The sequence below is a fragment of the Halichoerus grypus genome, chromosome 2 (assembly GCF_964656455.1).
Source record: "Halichoerus grypus chromosome 2, mHalGry1.hap1.1, whole genome shotgun sequence".
In the NCBI taxonomy this organism is placed as follows: domain Eukaryota; kingdom Metazoa; phylum Chordata; class Mammalia; order Carnivora; family Phocidae; genus Halichoerus; species Halichoerus grypus.
This window is the reverse complement of record NC_135713.1, coordinates 41,016,524-41,031,280: the sequence shown is the minus strand read 5'-3', so window position 1 is coordinate 41,031,280 and position 14,757 is coordinate 41,016,524. Positions and strand designations below refer to the sequence as shown.

The 14,757-nt window shown below is 44.1% G+C and overlaps 1 protein-coding gene across 8 annotated transcripts in view; it reads right to left on the bottom strand.

Moving 5' to 3' along the window:
* Window positions 1-13,619, bottom strand: part of ARHGEF37 (Rho guanine nucleotide exchange factor 37) — a 49,188-nt gene extending 35,569 nt beyond the window's left edge. For 2 of the 8 annotated variants that reach the window (XR_013445555.1, XM_078066728.1), the window contains exon 1: window positions 1,425-1,508. Coding sequence is in view for 2 of the 8 variants with exons in the window: in XM_078066728.1 (XP_077922854.1) it covers window positions 1,425-1,461 (37 nt within the window). In the remaining 6 variants the exon portion in view is untranslated. Of the gene's footprint in view, window positions 1-1,424; window positions 1,532-2,065; window positions 2,125-12,884; window positions 13,113-13,180 lie in introns of those variants that run through there. The other 6 variants (XM_078066729.1, XM_078066730.1, XM_036080635.2 and 3 more) reach the window with 6 other exon arrangements.
* Between the last annotated feature and the right edge of the window lie 1,138 nt (window positions 13,620-14,757).

The window sequence follows — 14,757 nt, the reverse complement described above, 5'->3', positions numbered from 1 at the left end:
CCAATGAAATGGTGAATCAAAAAAAATGTCCCCCACTCACACAGAAGATGAAGTCCTCTTGGCTTGGGTCCTACATGAGGACAAAAAGTCCCCTCTGAAAATTCATAAAAACAGGCCGGCCCTCACTGGGTTTTAGGTTCAAATTGATACTACACATGTGGCCCAGGTAACCCAAAGCTGAGAAATCAACAAGAACAGTTCTGGACTAATGCTACTCTGAGTGCTCATAGAAATAAAATGTCTCCAGCAGCTAACCCTGTCCTGAAGATGAGTTTGCAATCCAAAATTACAAGAACTCCACAGCAATGAGCAGGATTAGACCCCAAGAACATCAGAGAGTCAAACTATCAGGTAAAAACTAAAATAAGCAGGGAAAAAAACCCCATATTATAAAAAAAATAAAGACCTGTATGATTTTGATTTTTTAAAGCACCAAGCAGAACATATAGAAACTAAAAATTAAGCCTTTGAAATTAAACACTGAAATAGGCAGATCAAACAGATATCTAGAAAAGAGAAATAGCAAAAGGGCATACAGATCTGAAGAAATTATCCAGACTGTTAAACAGAGAGAAACGCATGGAAAATATGAAAGAGAGTTTAAGGGATCTGGATACTGAAATAAGAAGGTTCATGCATCAAATCTGAGTTCTAGAAGGCAAGAATAAAGAAACTGAGGAGAGGCAATATGCAAAGAGATAACAGTAAGAATTGTCCAGAATTTATAAAAAATATGCATTCTTAGATCCAGGAAGTACAAGTCCTTAGCAGGATAAGTTTTTAAAAAATCCACACCTAGACACATTGAGGAGAAATTGCAGAACCTTGAAGGCCTAGAGAATTTATCTTTGTACGTTCCTCTTCTCAGGAAACTATGGGAGAATGCGCTCCACCAAAATAAAGAAATAGGAAAGAGGAAGACATAGGGTACAGGTGACTGGTGATTTAATGTGAGAGGGGCCAAGGAAATCCCCAGACAGGGGAAGGAAAATCCTAGGATTGACCATTGGCTGCAGGCAGATGGCAAACAGTCTACAATATTTCAGAAGGTGCTAGAACGTCTTGAGAACAGATTTATTGAATTGGTAAAGAATATGGTACATCTTTAGGGATAATCACACAGATCATACATACAAAACTAAGAGACAAACCATCGAACAAACACAAAACAATTGTTAAAAAAATTGTGTAGAAAAAATAAAAGTAATTGTATGTTACTGCCTGGTTCAGTTATAAATACGATTTACATACATTATAATGCAAGTGATCTAAACAGTATTATGTATAACTATACTGGGAGAATAGGATAATGGGGGGGCATATATGTGTTGTAGAGGGGGAGTAAAAAACCCACTAAATCCTCATTTCCGCAGCAGAAGGTCAAAGAACAATACCTAAACCAAAAGCTCAACAAACAATGGTACCTGCACGCTCTTTAAAGACATGGATGGACGCCTGCATGGTGCTGTCGGCTGAGCCTCCAACTCTGGTTAAAACAGAATGACTTGTGTTCTCTCCAACTAAACTCCAGCTGATACAGGTATGGACAGGTAATTGACAAAGGAAGAAATTTAAATGGCCAATACACAAATAAAAAGATGCTCAGTTCACTAGTAACTAGGCAAATGTGAATAAGTAAAACCACAATGGGGGCACCTGGGTGGCTCACTTGGTTAAGAGTCAGACTCTTGGTTTCGGCTCAAGTTGTGATCTCAGGATCATGGGATCAAGCCCAGCATTGGGCTCCACGCTCAGCATGGAGTCCACTCGGGACTCTCTCTCCTCTCTCTGCCCCTCTACCCTGCATTCGCGCGTGCTCTCTCAAATAAATAAATCTTTTAAAAAAACCAAAAACAAAAAAACCACAGTGAGATACCATTTCATGCCCATCAAATTGACAAAATATAAAAATGTTGCTGAGACTGTAATGAACGGGAAGTCTCATGTACGGATATGGTAATGTAACTTGTTGCAACCACTCCAAAGAGCAATTTGGCAATAACTAGAAAAGTTAAAAATGCTCACAGTGTCAAGCCAATCAGTTCTACTCCTAGATATATCCTACCTTTAAGAAACTTCACCGATACATGAGGAATGGAGACAAGAATGTTCACTGCAGCACTGCTGATAATGACAGGAAATTAGAAACAAGTTAGATGTCCATAACAGGAGAGTGGGTTATTAACTTGTAATATATCCATACCATGGAATTCTCAGCAACAGTGAAAATGAACAAACTACAAAATCATGTATCAACATGGGTAGCCTGACAAACACTGTAAAGAAAAAAAAGGGAAGTTCCAGAAAGGTAGATAGAGTAGAATACTATTTTTTTAAATTCAAAGTATGTAAAACAGGGGCGCCTGGGTGGCTCAGATGGTTAAGCGTCTGCCTTCGGCTCAGGTCATGATCCCAGGGTCCTGGGATCGAGCCCCACATCAGGCTCCCTGCTCAGTGGGGAGCCTGCTTCTCCCTCTCCCTCTGCCTCGCTCCCTGCTCATGCTCTCTCTCTCTCTGTATCTCTGTGTCTCAAATGAATAAATAAAATCTTTAAAAAAAATAAAATAAAATATGTAAAACAATGCTAGATAGTGTTTAGAGATATATACATATGGAGCACCGGTATTAAAAATTTTGTGGACATGATTAACAATAAATTCAGGATGGTAGCACCCTCTGGAAAGGGAAGCAGAGAAATGGAATTGAGGACATATCAAAAGGGATTTAATGGCATCTGAAGGTGTTTTGTTTTGAGTTACATTTTTAATTTTGAGATAGAGATTCACATGCAGTTATAATAAATTAATACACTGGTTCCATGTACCCTTTACCCAATTTCCTCAATGGTAACATCTTGCAAAACTCTAACACAATCTCACAAGCCAGGATACTGGCACTGATACAAGCAAGATAGGGATCATTTCCATCACAAGGATCCCTCATGTTGCCTTTTCACCCACTTCCCTCCATCCCCACCCCATCCTTAACCCCTGGCCGCCAGGAATCTGTTCTCCATTTCTATAATCTGGTCATTTTAAGAACGTATGTGAACGGAATCATTACAGTGTGTAACCTTTTGAGGACTGACTTTATTCAATCAGCATAATGCCCTGGAGATTCCTGTAAATTGTTGCATGTATCAATAGTTCCTTCCTTTTTATTGCTGAATATAGGAGAAGTTTTATTTGCTTAAAAATAATGAAGCACATCGGGCAAAAATGTTAAAATTAAACAAAGATAGGCGGTAAGAACGTGGTATTTGTTTCACTGTTCTTTGTTCTTTTCTGGATGGGTAAAATATTTCCTAATATTTAAAGCGGCACACGTCCCATTCAAACATGGACTTGGTTATTTAGGGTAATTTAGGACCAGGCCTCAGATTCCTGGCCAGACACTAAGCGTTTAGAGATAAGATGGGCACCCATTCACCTGGTTCCTTCACTATTCCTCACAATACTGATGATACTTGCATATATAAATGGTCCTTTGGGAGGGACTAGTAGCAGCAGAAGTTTCTGTCCTGGGCCATAAGCACTGTGGATCAGATGATCTGTAAACTGAGCGGGGAGAGCAAAGGGCCTAGAAAGATCCCGGAATGCATCTGTCTACTGCACCGCTCTATTCCAGCTCTCGAACACTGTGGCCTGCTGACCTGTCCCTGGCCTGAGTCGCTGACACTCACCACCCTGTGCATAGGTTCTCTAGAAAGATCCCAATAGGCTTTCAGGAGAGCTACTCAGAACTGTTGCTAAATAAACAAAAAGCATACTTTATAGAGAACTGCTAAATATTTAAAATAGCATTAATTTGCCCTTAGGTTAATTGCAAGCTAGACCTCCAAGCAGGCCCGGCAAAACCTCTCTCTGTAACAGCATTTTGTTATCTTATAATCTGTATAATGGAAAGAAACACACTTTTATTTCTTTAAAAATACTATACATTATTTGGCAACGAAAAGGACTGAAGTACTACAGATATGTGCTCCAACGTGGATGAATCTTGAAAACATTATGCTAGGTCAAAGCAGTCAGTCACAAAGGACCACATATTTTATGATTTGATTTACATGAAATGTCCAGAACAGGCAAATCTGTAGAAAAGTAGATCACTGGGATCCTAGGCTGAAGGGATAGGGTATGGAGTGTGGTGGCTACTGGGTACGGGTTTCTTTTGGGGGTGATGAAAATGTTCTAAATTTATTGTGGTGATGCTTGCACAACTTAGTGAATATATTAAAACCACTGATTTGCCCACTTTCAGCAGGTGAAATATATGATATGAATTATAGCTCAATAAAGCCATTAACCAGGAAAATATTATATAGCATTAGCTGCTGGCAAGGATGCAGGAGAAACTAGATCGCTCATACATTACTGGTACGAATGCAAAGTGGTACAGCCACTCCAGAAAACAGTTTGTCAGTTTCTTTAAAAAAGAAACATACACTTACCAGCAATCATACCCCAGGGCATCTATTCCAGAGAAAGAAAACTTATGTCCATACGAAAACCTGTCCACAAATGCTCATAGAAGCTTTATTTGTAATAGCCAAACTGGAAACAAGCAAATGTTGTTTTAATAGGTGAGTTTAACCGTTGAATGTTTTAGGGGCACTGACTGGCTTAGTCAGTAGAGCATATGACTCTTAACCTCAGGGTCATGAGTTCAAGCCCCATGTTAGGTGTGGAGCCTACTTAAAAAAAAAAAATTAAAAACAGGCGAATGTTAAAAAAAAACAAAACAACTGGTAGATCCAATACAACTGAATACCCAGAAAGAACAGGGAATGAACTATTGATAAACTGCAATAACCTGGATGGCTCTTGAGGGTATTATACTCCCTGAAAAAAAACTAATCTCAAAAGGTCACACACTGTGATTCCATTTATGTCATGTACAAAATTACAGAGACAGGGAACAGATTAGTGGTCACCTGGTTAGGGGTGAGGGTGAAGGGCAGGTCGGTGGGACTATAAAGAAAGAACACCAGGGAGGGACGCCTGGGTGGCTCAGTCGTTAAGCATCTGCCTTCAGCTCAGGTTGTGATCTCGGGGTCCTGGGATCGAGCCCTGCATCAAGCTCTCTGCTCCGTGAGAAGCATGCTTCTCCCTCTCCCACACCCCCTGCTTGTGTTCCCTCTCTTGCTGTCTCTCTCTCTGTCAAATAAATAAATAAAATCTTAAAAAAAAGAAAGAAAGAAAGAAAGAACACCAGGGAGAACTTTGTGGTCATGAAATAGTCCTGTGTCTTTTTTTTTTTTTTTTTAAGATTTTATTTATTTGAGAGAGAGCAAGAGAGAGTGGAGAGCTAAACTGATTTTAGTTCTAAATTTCCTATCATGGGGACGCCTGGGTGCCTCAGTCAGTTAAGTGTCTGCCTTCAGCTTAGGTCATGATCCCAGAGTCCTGGGATCGAGTCCTGCATCGGGCTCCCTGCTCAGCGGGGAGCCTGCTTCTTCCTCTGCTTGCCACTCCCCCTGCCTGTGCTCTTTCTGACAAATAAATAAAAATTTTAAAATAAATAAATAAATTGCCCATCATGGGACATGAAAGAGATCCCAGGACTGCACATGACTGGACTACAAGGAAAGCCACGTTTCCTAAGCTTGTCCTCTGAGACAAGCCTCCTTATCAGGCCAGACCAGGAAATGGAACAGGGACACCCAGCCTGCTCTCCCAGGCTTTTGAGCCGTACTTGTCCAGAGAGAGCTGCAAAGATAGTGGATAAGTTAAGCTATGTAATATTTTGTTTAACTTTTTATTCTGAAATACTTACAGACAGGTATAAGACTTATAGACTTATTCAACAGGAAGTATCAAGGACAGTACCAGAATTTCTGTGCACCCTTTACCAGGGTCCTCCGATGGTTACCTATTATTTAAATATAGCACAATAACAAAACCAGGAAATTGGCATCGGTATATGTTTCGTGAATGATTGTTTTATGCCATTTTATCACATGTTAGATTTGTGTAATCACCACCTCAATTAAGACACAAAACTAGGGGCACCTGGGTGGCTCAGCTGGTTAAGCGTCCAGCTCTTGATTTTGGCTCAGGTCATGATCTCAGGGTAGTGGAATCAAGCCGTGCGGTAGGGAGTCTGCTTGGGATTCTCTTCCTTCCCTCTCTCTCTGCCCCCCTCTCAAATAAAAACAAAGGAATCTTAAAAAGAAAAAAAAAAAGAAGAAGAAGAAGAAGAAAAGAAAATCAAAGGGAGGAAACGCCTATAGAAAGAAGAGTGGCCACACTGGGGTCCTGCCTGATGTGCCTGGTTTATAAAGACATATACAATAGTCAAGGAGAAGGGTCCTGTACAAAGAGCTTCCAAAACTCTAAAAACCCAGAAGGATCTGAGATTGACAAAATTATAAGAATAACTTCCAAAGCTCTGCCCCGACTATGATTGCCATGTATATTTTAAGATTGATGTTCAGAAAAAGTAAGAAATAGGCACACTCTTTGATGGCTTTGCTTTCCTCTTCTTAGCCCTACACAGGGACTTCAAGAGGCATTGTGAAGTCTTGGAGCCCACACCCCAGAGCCAGAAAACCTGATTTCAAATTCTCATTCTGCAATCAATTGGCTGGCTTTCCTGGGATAATTATTAACCTTCTTTACAGGGTGGTTATAAAATTTTACAAGATAATCCATGTAAAATATCTAACAGAGTACTTGGTACAAGATAAGTTCTCAGTAATTGTAGCAGTTGCTTTTGTTACTACTACTATTAAACTGTAAAGGATAGCATTACCATGGATCCAATGGATCAAGAAATTGTCTAATGACACTTGGCTAATCATATTCAAGCAGATGGTGAAAACAGGTGATCATGATGATAATAATAAGTAATAGGAATGACACACCAGAGCCTGACTCAGAATGCAGCTAACACCAAAGAAATGGAGCTAAGGATTGAGCCCTGATGACATTACTCAGTCCAGCCATGATGGAGACTGACTGTCTTTGGATTTTTTAGAGTGGGGGGAGAGGGAGAGAGAGAGACTCTTTTTTTTTTTTTTAAAGATTTTATTTATTTTGACAGAGAGAGAGAGACAGCGAGAAAGGGAACACAAGCAAGGGGAGTGGGAGATGGAGAAGCAGGCTTTCCGCTGAGCAGGGAGCCCGACACGGGGCTCGATCCCAGGACCCTGGGATCATGACCTGAGCCGACTTGGTCACCCAGGCGCCCTGGAGAGAGAGACTCTTAAGCTGACTCTGACACAGGGCTCAATCTCACAACCCTGTGATCATGACCTGAGCCAAAATCAAGAGTCAGACACTTAACCGACTGAGCCACCCAGGCGTCCCTGCCTTTGGATTTTTTTAGGAGCCAATACATTTTCTTTCCCCACTCCTCTTTGGCCTTAGCCATTCTGAGCTGGGTTACTGCCATTTGAGTAAAACAGATGGGCCCTCAGCCTTTAGAAAGGGAAAGAGACATCATTGGGAGTCAGCATAGGTTAGCAAAAAACAAAAACAGAATAACAGGTCGTACCAGACTATCCTCATTCCCTTACTGAAAGGCAACTAGGCCAGTAGATCAAAAGAATGCTGTATGCTAGTGTAACTGGCTCAGCAAGGTGCTGATGTCTTTCTAAGGAGTCTCTCTAAGGAGCAAGACTTGGGTGATGGAGGCCGAGAGCTAGGGGTGGGGGTGGAGGGGACCATAGGACAGTAATATGAACTAAAAACTGATAAAACTAGGGACGCCTGGGTGGCTCAGTCTGCCTTTGGCTCAGGTCATGATCCCAGTGTCTTGGGATTGAGCCCTGCATTGGGCTCTCTGCTCAGCAGGGAGTCTGCTTCTCCTTTCCCCTGCTCTTGAGCCCTCTCTCTCCCTCTCAAATAAGTAAATAAAATCTTTTAAAAAAACTGATAAAACTATACTATTCAAAGAATGTTGATCAGGGTCAACCTCTGGGATCTGCCCAGTTTGATTAAGGATATCCATCAGTTCTTTCAGTGCTTTCCATCTCCAAGACCACATGAGTCTAAACCTCTACCACCTGTCTCCTAGACTAGTGTAACAGAGTCCTGATTGGATGCACAGCAACAGAACGGAACAACAGAATGGAATGGTGTTTCAAAAACATGAAACTGACTGCTTTACTTCTCTGCTTGAAACCCAGACAAGTTTTCTCTGATTCCCATTCCCCTTCCAAATAAGCACTCCTTTCCCCCAGTAATTATTTTTCTTATCCTATTTGTTTTACTGGTTTATTCAATAAAGGGTAAGCTCCACAAGGGAAGGGATCATGTCTATATTTTTTTAAAGATTTTATCTATTTGTTAGAGAGAGAGAGCTCGCACAAGCAGGGGGAGCTGCAGGCAGAGGGAGAAGCAGACTGACTCCCTGCTGAGCAAGGAGCCCGATGCGGGACTCAATCCCAGGACCCTGGGATCATGACCTGAGCCGAAGCCAGACGCTTAACCGACTGAGCCACCCAGGTGTCCCTATGGATCATGTCTACTTTATTCACCAACACATTACCTAGTGTCTATTTAGATCAAGCACATGGTAGGTGCTCAATTAATTGAATGAATGGCATGGATAAACACTGGCAGATCAAATTGCCAATGACACTGTAACAAGTGGAGGTAGACTAATATAATCATACACAACTCTTAAGAGCCACCAGAAAGTTTAAGATCAGGGGAGTGACAGCAACTCCCCTTGAATTTTATATAAGTGGAATTATAGAGTATGTACTCTTTTTGGTCTGGCTTCTTCTCCTCTTTCTTTTCAGCAAAATTATTTTGAGATCTATCAATGTTGTAGCAGTTCATTACTTTTTAATGCTGAGCAGTATTCAATTGCAGGGACATAGCACAGTTTGTTTACCTATGCACTGGATAAACAATTGGTTGTTTTCTACTTCTCTAATTCAATAAAGCCAGACGTAGGGATGAAATGTCTGGATCACATGACAGGTGTATACTCAACTTTTTAAGAAGATGTCAAACTTTTAAAAAGTGGTTGTACCATTTTACATTTCTACCAATAGTGCATACAAGTTCTAGTTCTTCCACATCCTTATCAACGTTTGCTATAGTCAGTCTTTTTAATTTTAGCCGTCCTCATAGGTAGGAAGTGACATCTCAATGTGGTTTTGATGTGCATTTCCCAATTATCTTGAGCATCTTTTCAAGTGCTTACTTGCACCCATATGTTTTCCCTGGACATCATGGTTTGTTCAAATTACAAAAGAGGCTCTTACTCATTACATAATTTAGACAAACAATAAGGAATTTATAAGAAGTATATAGTCCCCCACTACCAATCCCCACCCCCAACACCCACACAGGTAACCAAAGGTGCATAAGAATCACTGGGAGCACTTGTCAGGCATGCAAATTCTTGCCTCCACACTTGAAGATTCTGATTCAGGTGGTCAGGGATGGAGCATATTTCCACAAGCCCCAAGGTGATTCTTTTTTTAAGATTTTATTTATTTATTTATTTATTTATTTATTTATTTATTTATTTGACAGAGAGAGAGAGAAAGAAAGCGAGCATAAGCAGGGGGGAGCAGCAGAGGGAAGGGAGAAGCAGACTCCCCACTGAGCAGGGAGCCCCATATGGGACTCGATCCCAGGATGCTGGGATCAGGACCTGAGCCGAAGGCAGACGCTTAACCGACCAAGCCACCCAGGCATCCCTGTTACTAGGTGATTCTGATGCAAGTAGTCTGCAGATAATTTCTTGGGAAATTCTGCTTTTAATCTCATCCTACTAAGAAATGTTGAAGGAATGAAGGCAGCGAGTCTGGAGGGAGAAACATGAAAGGGGTCCATGGGCTGCATTCAAATAAGGAAGAGCGTTGGCCTAAGAGAGTATGTTTGCTCTATGTCATCCTATGGAGCAACAAATGTTTAGAATCTAAAGGTCAAATTAGAGAAAACTTTTTAGGAGTACCTGGCTGGCTCAGTTGGTAGAGCATGCGACACTTAATCTTGGGGTCCTGAGTTCAAGCCCCATGATGGGTATAGAGCTTACTTTAAAAAAACAAAACAGGGGCACCTGTGTGGCTCAGTTGGTTGGGCGTCTGCCTTCGGCTCAGGTCATGATCTCAGGGTCCTGGGATCAAGCCCCATATTGGGTGCTCTGCTCAGCGGAGTCTGCTTCTCCCTCACACTCTCCCTCTGTGCTCTCTCTTTCTCAAATAAATAAAATCTTAAAAAAAAATTTAAAAATAAATAAATAAAAAACAAAACAGGGATGCCTGGGTGGCTCAGTCAGTTAAGTGACCGACTCTTGATCTTAGCTCAGGTCTGATCTCAGGATCGTGAGTTCAAGCCCATGTTGGGCTCCCCATTGGGCGTGGGGCCTACTTAAAAAAACAAACAAACAAAAAAACCAACAAAAAAAACACAACTTTCTAACAGAGTTAATGTGAAACAAAATCAGGCCACAGAGCCAGGAAAGGGAAGGAACTTGCCAAAGTCACTGAGCTTGCAGAAAGAGGACTTCTCTGGGTTGAGAAATGACTGGGTCAAGGGGAGGCAAAGAGGGGGCAAGAGACATCACACACATACACATTCTCTGTTTCTGAGGAAAAACTCCTTTATAAACACCTGGAGAGGAATGTAACCCACCAGACAGGTAATGTGTGTCTTAACCCAAATTAAATAGCAGCTATTTGCCCTAAGCCATATTTCCCTGACTCTATTTGCAAGGCCTAAAATGGCAGAGAAAGGAGACAACACAGTATTTTGTTTTTTGGTTTTTTTAAAAGATTTTATTTATTTATTTGACAGAGAGAGAGAACACAAGTAGGCAGAGTGGCAGACAGAGGGAGAGGGAGAAGCAGGCTCTCCGCTGAGCAGGGAGCCGGACGTGGGGCTCGATCCCAAGACCCCAGGATCATGACCTGAGCCGAAGGCAACCGCTTAACCGACTGAGCCACGCAGGCGCCCTGACAACACAGTATTTTGTAAGAGCAGTTCTTTTTATAGGCAAGTAGACCTGCCCAGGCCCTGTCCTCATAATTTTGGATCAGCAGATTTTAAAACTCTTAAGCCTGGGGCGCCTGGGTGGCTCAGTCAGTTAAGCGTCTGCCTTGGGCTCGGGTTGTGGTCCCGGGGTCCTGGGATCCAGTGAGGGCTCCACGCTCAGTGGGAAGTCTGCTTCTCCCTCTCCCTCTGCCCCTCCCCCCCTTGTGCGCTCGCTCGCGCGCTCTCTCTCTCTCTCTCTCTCTACATAAATCAAATAAATAAATAAAATCTTAAAAAAAAAAAACCTCCTAAGCTTGTCAATAAACAAGCAATAGGCTTTGGACAATCAAGCTCAACAAATGCCATTTTGCTTCAGTTATAGCACTCACACACACACACCCCCATTGGTTAAATAAAAAGCCATTTATTTGACCTAGAACACAATCAACCAAGGCTCTGTTTACCACGACAAGCTGCTGATCCAAGAGGGATGAGAGCCAACTGCTAGCAACTCCTGTGCCCTGGCAGAAAGTCAGCTGAGCCCCCATCACCTGGCAAGACTGGGTGTTGCCCAGGTCCCCACATACGCCCTCCTCTTTCCCCTCATTTAAAAACAAGCTATATAGGTGCTGGTTCTGTTTAAAAGAGGCAAGCAAGGCCCAATAAACAGTCCTTGTTAGAATGTCTGGTCGCTTCTACTGTCAGCATTTCACCTTAGGCCAAATACTGATGTGGTGCGCTGTTGCACTTTTATTTAGATGATCATCACCAACATCTGTGCTGTCGTTTGTAAGTCATTATAGGGCTCACTTTATAGTTTCATGTTTGTAATTTTTTAAATTTTGTGTTTTATTTCAGAGACAGACCAATTTTTTCCAGGTCATCATCCTTCCTAACTGGCACAGCTATGAGCCACTGGGTTCTGAGCGCCAGCACGTTCACTGAGCACTCCCTACGTGCGACACTGGGCTCGGCATTCATTCCCAAGTCTGACAATAACCTGAAGGATGGGAGCGCCTGGGTGGCTCAGTCGTTAAGCGTCTGCCTTCGGCTCAGGTCCTGGGATCCGGCTCTCTGCTCCGCGGGAAGCCTGCTTCTCCCTCTCCCGCTCCCCCTGCTTATGTTCCCTCTCTCGCTGTGCCTCTCTCTGTCAAATAAATAAGATCTTTAAAAAAAAAAAAAAATAACCTGAAGGATGAAGCAGATAATCTTATTTCTATTTTACAGATAAAACCGGGCCTTGGACTGAAATGAATACTACACTATATAAATGAACTAACTTGAATTTAAATAAAATCTTGAAAGAAAAAAAAACAAAAAAACCCAAAAAACTGGGCCTTGGAGAGGTTAAACGATGTGTCCAAGATCACACAGCTAGAGGGGTCAGGACACTGTCTGGACTGACAGCCGGTACTTGCTTCTTTCCCGCCTGCCTCCCTTTAAAAGAGCCCGAGGGCCAGCCTTCCGTCATTTCTTACAGCAGAATGCTTCATGGCAAATCTGAAACTGTGCAAGGCTATGTGTGAACCCCTCTGTGGGGAGGGTCCCAGATTTCTAAGGGGTCCAGGCTCCCAAGAAGGTGAAGCCCGTGGGCAGGATGCTGTTTCTCTATTCCCCTCCAAGTTCTGGGCGCTCACTGTGCGGCGAGCATTGTAGCCCCGGGGGAGCCCGACAGTCAGGCTTCTGGTCCCAGCTTTGACACTACTTTGCCCGGGGTCCTTGGCCAAGGCGGCTCAACATAGGGACTGCAAATTTCCTTTCTCTTTTCCTCTGGCCTGTAGTCATAATTATATTTTCCTTGGCAAGGATTCTTTAATATTGTTTGTATTTATTTTCCCATTGTTTTAACCTATGGGTTCTTATTAAAAGTCACCCCAAATCCTACACCGAAGCGGGCAGGGATAAACAAACCGACGCAAGAAGTAAGTTTTTTCTAGACCACCTTACCTCTCTGGGCCTTAGCTCCCCACCTGTAAAAGGTCACGTGGATCAGGTTGCTCGCATTTCCGTCAGGCCCAGGACACAAAGCTCGACCGCGCCACCTGGGACCGGGGCGTCGCGGCCCCCGCGCCCCCCCCACCTCCCCGCTCGGCCCGGGAGCGGCGGCGGCTTCCCCGCGCCCCTCGGCGCCCTGCCCGTCCACCCCGCCCCTATCGCCGGGCACCCTCCCCGCGCGGAGCCCGGGCGCCGGGGACCCGCCGCCGGGGCGGGAGGGGCGCCCCGCTCCCCGACACGCGCCGCACCTGGGCCTCGGCGCCGCGGGTCCCACGGAGGGCGCGGGCGGGCGCGGCTCTGCCCACGCTGCGTGCGTGCGTGCGTGTGCCGCGAAGGGGCGGCCCGCTCGCGCGCCTTTGTCGATTGTCTGCGGCCAGGTTGTTTTCCACTCGCTGCTCCCGGGACCGGCCCGGCCCGCGGTGGCCCTGGCCCGCCGCCAGCGCCGAGAGCGGCGGCGGCTCTGAGCGCCGCGCCGCCGGGGAGGGCGGGGGGCACCCACCCGTGCCTTCTCGTTCAGCCGCCTTCTCGCCCGGGCTCGGCACCCCCAAAACACCGGCCAGCGCTTAGGCCACCCGGTGGGAATGTTGACCTCTGGGTCACTGAAAATCTGTATATCCGTGACCCTGCTCGAAGCACCAGATTTTAGGGCGGGACCTCGATTTCATTCCCAGGGTCCGCTGCCTAGGACTTCTGGGTTCTTACCCAGCTCTCCCATGAGCGCAGTCTTAGACAAATCCGCCAGTCTCCCTGCACCCCAGTCTCCTTTCCTGTGATATAAAGTATTCGTCCACTCTCTCCCTGCTGTGAAATGGGACAATGTTCTAGGCCCTAAGTACCACGGCAGACAAGGTCCCCGCCCTCTTGGGGGGGGGTGAGGGTGGTCAGACATTGAACATTGACATAGAAAAGTGAAAATTGCTATGAAAAAGTTTCGTATCAGGGAAGGCAAACCTTGTTTGTGGGGTCAGGAATCGACTAGATTAACTTTCCTAAATCTTCTCGGTTCTAATTCTTATTCTCGTTATTAGGGCTTAATATTTATTATTATTAGTGATAGCAATAGTAATATTGCTTCCTAAGTGCCAGGCGCTATACTAAACATTTTACTTGTGTTTTCTCATTTATCTCATTCACAACTTCTCTATAAAATAGGCATGCTTCTTAACATTACTGTTACTATTATCCTCATTTTAGAAAAACTGAGGCCAGAAAAATGAAAGTACTTGCCCACTGTTAAGTAGCTACTCAGCGACAGGACCAGTATTCGAATTCAGATGGTTGGAGGCCTCCGTCTCCTCCGTTGCTTAACCACTAGTCTACACCCATAAAAACATGAAGACCAGGGGCACCTGGGTGGCTCAGTCTGTTAAGCCTCTGCCTTTGGGTCAAGTCATGATCTCAGGGTCCTGGGATCAAGCCCCCCCCTCCAGCTCCCTGCTCAGAATGGGGAGTCTGCTTCTCCCTCTGCCCCTCCCTACCGCTTGTGATCTCTCATGTGTGTGCTCTCTCTCTCATAAATAAAAAAAAAATCTTTTTAAAAAACCCCCCAAAACCAAAAAACATGAAAACCAAAATGGGGCTGTGTCTTGAATGTGATGGATGAAAACAATAGAAGGGGAGAGGGGTGGTTTAGTCTGTAGACAAGAAAAGCAAAGGAAGTTGAGAGCATTCTGATCCATGGAACAGACTTCATGTGTATGACCTGAGAAGTCACTAGCATGGGGAAATCTAGAAGGCCCACATTGCAACATGTAAGGAAGAACTTCTCTAACAGAACATTTCAAAAGTGGCATCAGTGCCTGGAGAGAGCGAGCACCTTACCACT